At 39.1% G+C, this 9,622-nt stretch overlaps 1 protein-coding gene across 2 annotated transcripts in view; it reads left to right on the top strand.

Moving 5' to 3' along the window:
- The window catches only part of LOC137982265 (BTB/POZ domain-containing protein KCTD7-like), an 8,900-nt gene extending 394 nt beyond the window's left edge, over positions 1-8,506 (top strand). Inside the window, exons 2-5 of one of the 2 annotated variants that reach the window (XM_068829342.1) lie at positions 2,762-2,924; positions 4,839-4,975; positions 6,268-6,528; positions 7,592-8,506. In XM_068829342.1, coding sequence (XP_068685443.1) covers positions 4,898-4,975; positions 6,268-6,528; positions 7,592-8,143 — 891 coding nt within the window. In that variant the 5' untranslated portion in view covers positions 2,762-2,924; positions 4,839-4,897 and the 3' untranslated portion in view covers positions 8,144-8,506. The remainder of the gene's footprint in view (positions 1-2,761; positions 2,925-4,838; positions 4,976-6,267; positions 6,529-7,591) is intronic. The other variant, XM_068829341.1, reaches the window with a different exon arrangement.
- Positions 8,507-9,622: the final 1,116 nt, after the last annotated feature.

Genomic DNA, 9,622 nt, shown 5'->3' with positions numbered 1-9,622 from the left:
ATTCACCAAAATATCAAGATATCTTGATCTTGATATCAATTTTTGCATTTTCACGATTTTAATATTTTTATGGTTGCCCATAGCATTTTTATCGAATACTGAGTGAATATTTTTTCATTTAGTATCGCGTGGAGATGCTACAGCTGAAAAATAAATATATGGAAAGTATGAATTTATTTATTGGCTATGGCCGGTTATGTATTTTGAATTTACAAATCCTACCGGCTTGTAAACGAAGGCTCCATGACCCGCTTTGAATTTAAATAAAGAATAATTACCCAGCTTTTAAAGCGAAATTATCTTTGAAACGTTTATTGTTTCGGTTTTTCTGTATAAAGATCTGAGCTCTTCCGAAAAAAAATTGAAAAAAGGTTAAACCAATGACAATAAAACAACCCGCAAATTTTACGACAATCAATGTAACATAAAGCCTGCTTTTCGCTGGTGACGCAAGCACAACAGCGCGAGTTATTTCTTCGTGAAAACGGGGTCGACGCAAGCATAATCGCAAGTGCTAGGATTGAGTTTTCCTTTTTCCTTTCGTTCGCTTGTTCTGTGTAATTTGCTACATCTCCAGGGGCGTGTCTGGCCAATAGACCATATTCGTATTCTCAGTATTGGACTGGAATTAGCGTGAAATGGAGGCTAATGAGGGGGATCTTTTCAAATTTTCAAATGCAAATACTTTTTAATGTATTCCCCGGCATTAGCCTCCATTTCAAGCTAGTTCCAGTCCAATACTGAGAATAAGAATATGGTCCATTAAAGCATTCGTTCCAGATTCCCCGCGTCTGAGAATTTCAACAAAATGGCAGAGGCCGTGGTTGATTTTAATGCTTATTGCGACGTACGTTTTCACTTAGCATAAGGCTACTTACACTTATGCTTTTGTCGCTGGTGAAAGCCAGGCCTTTTTTGGATATAGATATTTATTATGTCCATGGCAAACCGCAAACGTAGGCTGGTCTAGCTAGGCTGAAATTTGCGTTTTTCCAAAAATCAAAGAAACTTGTCGATCTCGACCCCAGAGCTCTTCTCTTGGGTCGACCCCAGGCTCTGGTGACGAGAGTGACAAACTTGTTTGATTTCAGTTCATGCCTTGCCTGTTATGCACAGATATCGACCAACTTCTCAAACGAGAAAGACAAGTTAAAATAATATAATTTACGTGCTTTTCCTGCCAGTTCTCTTTTGCCGTTTCACCTTAACACGATAGTAAATCTCTCTAATGATTATTCGATCGTTTTAAGTCCAGCAACGCAGAAAATTTTAAACCTGCTCCCATCCCTAAGCCTCTATTGTCCAAATAATGCTCATTGAAATTTCGTGAAGTAGTTCCAAGAATATTGTTTTGCCTTATTATAAGAGCTTATAAGAATTATTTAACAATTATTCGCCGAAGGCGAGGTAAATATCGACGAATAAATACAGAGACGAAGTTGAGGTTTTTATTCACCGATATTCACCGAGCCTGAGGTGAATAATTGTTTTACGTATACGTAATTATAAAGGTGATTGTTTGAAAAATATGCATTCTCCCTTTAATTAAACAATTAATTTCTTTGTCTCTGTGTCACCTAGACAAAACAGGTTGCGGCCATTTTGAAAAAGCGCTTTGGTGATTATCACGTAATGATCGCCTCACGTGCAACCAATGAGTGCAGAGAATTTTTAGTAATCACCTATATGTAATTATACTTAAAGTGTATACCACAAAAGTGAATAGTGCCGCGTTTTCGCGCATTCTGATTGACTAGCTCGGAGTTCAATAGCCAGTAGATTAAGAAAACATGGTAGCATCTCTTTGCGGGAGTGGAAAAGCTTTTTAAGCCATCCCTAAATTCGTTTGAAAATTTAGTTTTTCTTTAGTGGTAGTTCATTCCGTGATTTTTCTACTCTGAAAAAAATAAGAAAATTGTCAAAGATTGGTTGTTGCATGGAGGGTATAAACTGCAGGTTTCAGGTTAGAGTTGCAGGTCACTGTTTCACCATAGCTGAAACAACCCAAACCTTTACTAATGCTAACATTAGGGCTAAAACGTAATGTTTAAGCCTAAACGGATTTGCAGTTCTGTAAAGGTTTGGGTTGTTTTGAACAGTTATAGTAAAACAATGACCTGCAACGTGCATTTACATCAAGAGGAAAGTGTCTTGTCTCTTTGGTTTGTGATCAGAAAATTTGTTGAAGGTTTCATACACGCCCCTGTATCGTAAAAGTTCCAAAATATGTTGTTTGACGATTTGATTTATTTTCAAAATGGGTTCCGAATGAAAGCAATGGTTGTGACGATTGACTTGCTTATGTGAAGTCTTCAAAACTTTGACAAAAGCAAACATTCCATCAGAGCCCGGCAAAACATTTCGATCCTTGTTACAAAATTATTTGCCTCATTGACTCGTAAAATCTCCATTTCCAATGACCAAAAAACCTCATGAATGGAGTAAAAATTGATGTCGTTCATGGTCCAAAATAAAAAGATCACACTCGCCTACAGATACAGGGCAGGGCAGTATCGTCGAAGGTATTTCCGGTGTCATGGAATGAGATACACGTCTTTAATTAAAGTCAAGGCCATGAGGTCCGTCGTACAACAGGTGCTGAAATTTTAAAGTGACGATATAAAGCTATGGTCCTGACTGTAGCTCTCTTGAGCCAAACAAAAATATTTGCCAAGGTAACATTTCGTTGCTGCCGAAGGGAAGCGGTTTCTATATATGATTTCATTTGTTAACTACGTTTTGATTTCGTTATCTGTTGAAGCTGTTAGTACCTTGTTACCTAAGACATACATGCAGTATTCTCATTGTCACTCATTGGATGGTGTGACAGGATAAGAAGTCAAGCTCAATCAAGATCTTTTCAATTGCCATTTGGAGCAGATGGTGGCGAGTGTTGGCTTTAAAAATATCAATTTCCGCTCAAGGTGGGTTCAAGAAAAATCATATAGTCGAGAAAGGTATTTCTATAAATCATCAGGAAATATATTATTACCAATGAGGTATATCTTGCCTAATAGAATAAAACATCTACCGTTAAAGGACTGCAATTTCCTCTAGACAGTTGTTAAATTAATTTTTAGTGGATTAAAGACTAATATCCTTACACTCTAACCACAGATATTTCAAAGATATATCGCTCCATTTGTCTAGCTCCAAAGGACAGGGACTACCACGGTTCCTAGTTTTGAACCTCATATGTACATGCATCACACAAGAAGTGTTGCTTTTCCGTTAAAGATGGAGGGCTAGTGACCCCATTGAAGACACTCGGAAAATATCCGAGTGCTCGACTCGGAGAAGACGAACCTCCGTCGTCGGGTCTAAGACTAACCACACTCATCAGGCAATTTCAACGAATAACCAATAAATCTGAATACTATATAAATGCTCGGTTACCGTGATGACTTCACCATTCCTCGGTTTTCTTCTGTTACCTTCGGTTAACACTCCCTTCGGTGTGCAGGACCAAAGGTATGATACGACCTTCCGACTGAAGTCAGAAAAAACCTTTCGTCTCTAAGTCAATAGACCATTTCCGAGTTGCTGTTTGCCTCTTGTTCAAAACGAGGCTTGGTGTCAAAACCATTCAAATGATAATGAGTTTGATTTGTTTGTGCAGCAGGACTCGCTATGAAACCGAGGCAAACAGCAACTCGGAAATGGGCTAAAGTTATATTTTTACCACTATTATTAAATGATAAATACTTTTATTACAATATTATTGTTATATTCTGCCGTCTCAAAATTCCAAATTAAGATCAAAGAGGCATTGCACATTAAGTGGGAAAATCCCATTCTTAATCAGCAGTTGAAGCATCTACAATAGACTTGTCTCTTTCGTTTTAATTACGTTGTTCCTTTTGTCTTTTATTTTATTGTTATGCGCGCTATTTTTGTTTTCCGTGCATTTCGTATTTCATATTCAAATTGTACGCAAGTTTTGACGCGTTATTTTGTAACGTACCTTAATGTAAATTCAATCAAATGTACAACCGTCAAAAGCTCATTTGCAACTGAAGATGACATGAGAATATCGAAACATGTTTTGTAAATTGAAAACTGTCGTTTCTTTCTTGAGAGTTATCGTTACTCTGCTGTCTTTACGTTAATTATTTTTATTGTATTATAATTAGAGACACTTTTGCTCGTAATTTTAATCATTTTTGTTTCTGGACGTAAGAGACACGCTCTTAAACAGACTCAGTTTCTTAGTGTTGTAATTCTCGAGTAAATTTTGGCGGGAAAAATGTTTGCGGTAATTTTGTTTCGCGGCAACTTACTGTTTTTGCAGATCGCTAGAAATATGAGAAATATCACAAAAATTAGAACCCGCAAAAATTTCGTGCCACACGGTAAGTTTCTTAGCGATCAAGTGACTGCTGGGTCATTTCTGCTGATCACGAATTTCAGGTAAAACTGAATTGTTACCTACAGTACTCAAGAAGTTTCGCCTGCACCGTCTGAGCAGGTGACCTGAATCACATCACGTAGCAGACACCACTCTTCTTTCTAATGCCTTTTTTTTTACATCATGAAATTTGAAAACACAGGCGCACACGCGCTCAAGGCACTTTCAAAGATGACTTCAGCTTGTAACCCTTTGCCATCCTTGAGTAGTTTCCTAATAATAGACCAAAAGTCGTCAAGGTAAAGGTGCCTGAAAATTGGGGACGTGTGAAGCGGCATTCCAGTTCCCAGAAACTGACACACACGTCACCACTGACATCATAACTTACTTAAAAGTTGCAATCCGCACATTGCACACAAAGCGGGACTATCCTCTTCATGTTTACGGTGCACTTTGTTTTAACTGCATCGTCTTAATTTATGTTTTGCAGCTTGGAGTTTCAAATTCAAGTATCCCAATCAGTTTAATTGTTGGTGACTTGTTTAATCGATGCAAGCAATCAGTTCGCCAGAAACGTATTTCGGAATCATGGTTGGGCCAATCGAGTCAGAGCAGCCGCCTTTGAATGTAAGTGAAGTTAGTTGTCACATTGTTGCATTAATCCCGGAAAACGGAAGCCAGGTGCTTTTTGTACAAGCACAAACATTCGTTTACTCTAACTCATCTTCCTATTTCGAAAAGTAACTACATATCCGTAGCTACAAAGCAAGGAATGAGTTCAAAGCAAAGCTTGGCTGCAGAATACCCGGCCACTTCAAGAGTGCTTTAGTTTTTGGCGAAAGGCAACTACGTTGGAGGCAAAGGATGCTCATAAAATCTAACGAAAGAGACTGGACAATTTAAGCAATTGCCTGTTAGAGACACACGAAAATGGATGCACCCGAAATACGTCAATTTATTTCATTCATCGAGTCCTTTTACGGGATCACACGAGCCCAACAAATTGATCTGCTCCCGCTCCTAAAGGGTGCATCAAAAGGGAGTTTCATAGCTCAGTCGTTAGACGTAGAGCAGTGCACCGTGGCATCGCAGAGGCGAAGGGGTTCGAATTCCGTTGAATCTCTCTGAATTTTTCTGGGCAATAAATTGTCCAGATAAGTTCATCGATACTAAATCTGTTGTAGCTATTGTTTCGATTTCGGCAAGACAGTTTATACATAAAATCTTGCTTCTCAAGTTATTTATGGTGTTTTTTCTTCCTGCTCAAATCGATCTTTCCATAGTACAGAGAGATCAATCCACAAAATAGTAAGATCATTCTTCTCAAGTAATCAAACAATCAAGATTGAAATGCTCAATTCAGGACTACGGATTTTTCAAAGATCTTCAAACAAAAGGGAAACGCGAAAAATGGATTTCGCCGCAGAATTCCAGCTCTCAATGGGATTTGACTTCCTCAAACCCGCAGCGAAATTCTCCTTCGGAAATTGTGTTCGCTTGGAAATCCAAAAGTCCAAATTTCCGATATCAAGCAACTCAAAAAACGTTAACTTAACAAAGCCCCTAACACTTTTTACTTTGAGAATTCGTTTTATAAGAATTCGTCGCACAAGTTTGGGACTAAGTACAAACGTTACAAAATTAGCTTGCGACGTCTGAGATAGTGGCAAGAAGAAGAAAATGCTCAAGCCGATTTTTTACCTTACTGAACCACACAAAAACTAAACGGACTCACTCACTAGACCGACCCATTTCCCACAAACTCAGTCCTGAACAAAATTAGCGGGATTTTGGAACAAAACAATTTTTCACGGATTTTGCAAACTTATTCAACGGTAAAAAAAAGCGGGTTAGGTACACTTTGAGCGTTTTGTAATTAGATTTTAACACACAAGCGTTTGGATTTTGTTTCGATTCAGGATTGTTTGAAGTCTTCCACCTTGCAGTCCTTGCCTCGAGTGATACCTCTAAATGTCGGCGGACACACCTTTGTTACAACTCTGTCAACACTCACCAAGGACAACAACTCCATGTTAGCTGCAATGTTCAGTGGCAGACACCAGCTTGATACTGACAGTGAAGGGCGATATTTCATCGATCGCGATGGAACGCACTTCAAGCACATTCTTAATTTTCTTAGGGATTCAAACCAGTTGCCCTCTGCCGAGATTGCATTAGAGGTAAGAAGTATGTGTGAAATTCTGCCTGGGGAGGGAGGGGGTTTCCTCACTTTGGGTGTCTCGCGTGATAGTCGCCCGTTCGTAAGACTGTTTGAGTTTGAAGTAAGGTTAAATAGAGCGGTTTTCAATTGAGTGTCGAAAGTAATTAGATAATAACTTTGGTTTATGATTACTTCACTCAGTGATTGGTTAAAAGTTCTCGCGCCATTTTTTCAACCAATCAGAAGTGAAACCCAAACCAATCGTGGCTCGCGCGTGCACATTTTCCCGCGCTTTGTGTCGGCTACGTGTAATTACTTCGAGTGTTGATTGGTTTACTGTGTTTTCTCCGTCCTTTTTGATTGGCCAAAGTAATTACTTTGGTTTTGGTTTTACGACACTCGATTGAAACTCGCTCTAAAGCGTTTTCTTAGACCTGTTGGAGAAATTGTGCGTTGACTGGCCAAAGGCACAAGACTTGGAGCAAAAGCTGTTCTAAAGATAGAGGCTTTGAAAGAAACCTTAATTCTAAAGAGAGATATGGGGGTTATAGGCTCCGGGTCGCTGGGGGCGAACTAGTAGTAGACCTCCTAAACCAGTGTCTCCACAAACGAACTACTATGGCCTCAAAAGGATAATTTTCATACTTAAAATCTCATTGCTTCGGGCAGGGAACATCAGATCATTAGGGAACCATTTGTGGCGGCAAACTCGAACCCAGGCTGTTTTTCTTTTCCTCTAAAGTCGCCTTGAGCAAATGGTCACCTGGGCGCGTAATTTCAAAACAACAACACATAGTTTTTTCAATTATGTAATTTTATCAACTTGCGCTCACTCAATTGTTATGCCACCAAGAAATGAGAGTGGTCATGAGACCAGTTACAACCAGGGACACGTGACAATGATTGACGAATAGAAAGAGAGAAACTGGATTCGACGTTAAATGCATGAAAATTAAACTGCTCGGTTCATAAGTGGCTTGGCTTAAGGAAAAAAACGATCAAGAGGCTTCTCTATGACCTCTTATGTTGTCTAAGTGAGCTTGGTTACAAAGAAAGCCGCTCAATTTCCTGAACTCTTGCAGGTTTACCAAGAGGCAAAGTTCTACCAAATAGAAGGTTTAATCGACATTCTGGAACGCTTCTCCGTCGTCTTTTCTCGCAAACTGGAAATCGCCCGAAAGTTGTCACTGGGAAGTGACTTTGAAAAATGGCAGCAAGCCATTATTACACATGCGCAAGAAAAGAGCCTGCAGAACCTCATGTCCTCAAGTAAAGTGAGTCTCCTGTCATTAGAGGACCACAAAAAAATTATGGAAAGCGGTGACTGTGTGGGCCCCCATGCGCACAGCCTGGTAGTGACCAAACCAGGTAAACAGGGTTTGGTGCATCACCAAGAAACACTTGAGTATCTTCAGCGAAGATTCAAAGATAAAAATTTAGTGATTTGCACTCTCGATAATTCGCAAATGAAGCTCTTTATTAACATCACGGAGGCCGATTTGAAAAACAGTGAATATCGCTGCAGCTTTCGCGACGAAAGAATCCGCTGTAAAAACGTGAAGGTTCATTACGGCATCGGCAAAGAAGAGTGCAACTTTTGTGTCACTGAATATATAGTCGAGTTTGAGTGGTAAAGAGTGTATCAAATACACTTTTTGTGGCGAAATTAAATAGTAAATGAATGTGATCTTTAAATGAATTAATATTGTATATGAATAATAGAGTAATAATAGAAATAACGAGAGAAATAAGAGTCATTATATCCCACAGTTGGACTGGTCTGATATTGACTATCTTACGGTGTGTGACACAGGACTACCAAGCCCAAAAGAAGCTGAAATAATATATTATTGACCGATACGCTTCGAATTACATAGAAATCACGATAGTCCAGGCTTCTAAATCAACTTCGAACAGAGCAAATTATTTCATAATATATGGAATGTCGTGTATTTGAACTGTGGAATGGACACAAAATAAAAGTTCGAATTATCATCGCAGTTAGATAAGCAATTTAAAATTAACAGCTGCAAGCAGCAAACCTGAAAAATTCAGGCTCGAATCCATGCCCCCGCGTGTGCGATTGCGCCGCAAATGGGCTCAACTGCAGATCAGGCCAGATGAGAGCCATCTGGTTTACCGATTAGTGGGAAGAAAAGCCAAAATAGCAGGGAAATTTCTCGAAGCAGACAAGAAAAACAAGCTCAACCCGAATTTGTCATTGAGGGACCCCTCCCCCCTCCTCCCCCCCCCCCCCCCAGATGCTGAGATACATCGGCACGTAAAAAGCATGTGTTTCATCAATTTGCCAACTTCTCTTCCCTTATGATAAAGATGACAACGCGAGTGAGAATAAAAACGGCGATGAAGGAACCATCAAATACGATTTTCACTGAATTTTTTGAAAACTTTTTGAATTTCAGTTTTTTTCAACTCCAAGAGATGGGTGCTTTCTCGGAAATCGTTCCCTGTATGGACCCATTTGAAGAAGTCTAATAGGTTGTTTGCAACCTTTCTTGAGATAGAGGTGATACGTTGTAATGTACAAATTCTGGTGGACGAACAAAGGAAGCCAATAAGAGATCTTTTACTTTCGTCTACCAACATGGCGGCTCGACGTAACTTGAAATTTAACCCTGCATATAAATGCGGTTTTCCCCGTGGTAGTGTGGCTTGAAATTTCTATTCAAAGCATACGAAGGGTCCAGACAACAAATGAAATGGAAAAAAGAGCTTCGCTTCAAAAGCATGAAGTCAGTGATAACTGGCCTTAAACGGTGTATAGACCCTTTAGTTATCAATAATATAAGATACTTTGTTTGTAACCAACCCTTTCAGACAACGTTTACATAGGTACAAACCTTCCTTGACAAACAAAAGAGATTAATGAGAGATTTATTGTTTGTGGCATCCGACACAGCGTCCGTGACATAACGCGTACACCACATATTGTTCTTTGTTTATTCGGTTTTTATACACCTTATTCCAAAATGGCCGCCATTTTGATATTCTTTTGTTTGATTGAAACTCGCTTTCAAACGTAAATTTCAAAAGAATATTTAACCTTGAACGAGGTCAAAAGGGTCAATTTGCAATCAAACAAAAGAATACTA

Source organism: Montipora foliosa, chromosome 13, assembly GCF_036669935.1.
Source record: "Montipora foliosa isolate CH-2021 chromosome 13, ASM3666993v2, whole genome shotgun sequence".
Classification (NCBI taxonomy): domain Eukaryota; kingdom Metazoa; phylum Cnidaria; class Anthozoa; order Scleractinia; family Acroporidae; genus Montipora; species Montipora foliosa.
The sequence above is the reverse complement of the archived record's forward strand: the minus strand, read 5'-3'. Positions and strand labels throughout refer to the sequence as shown.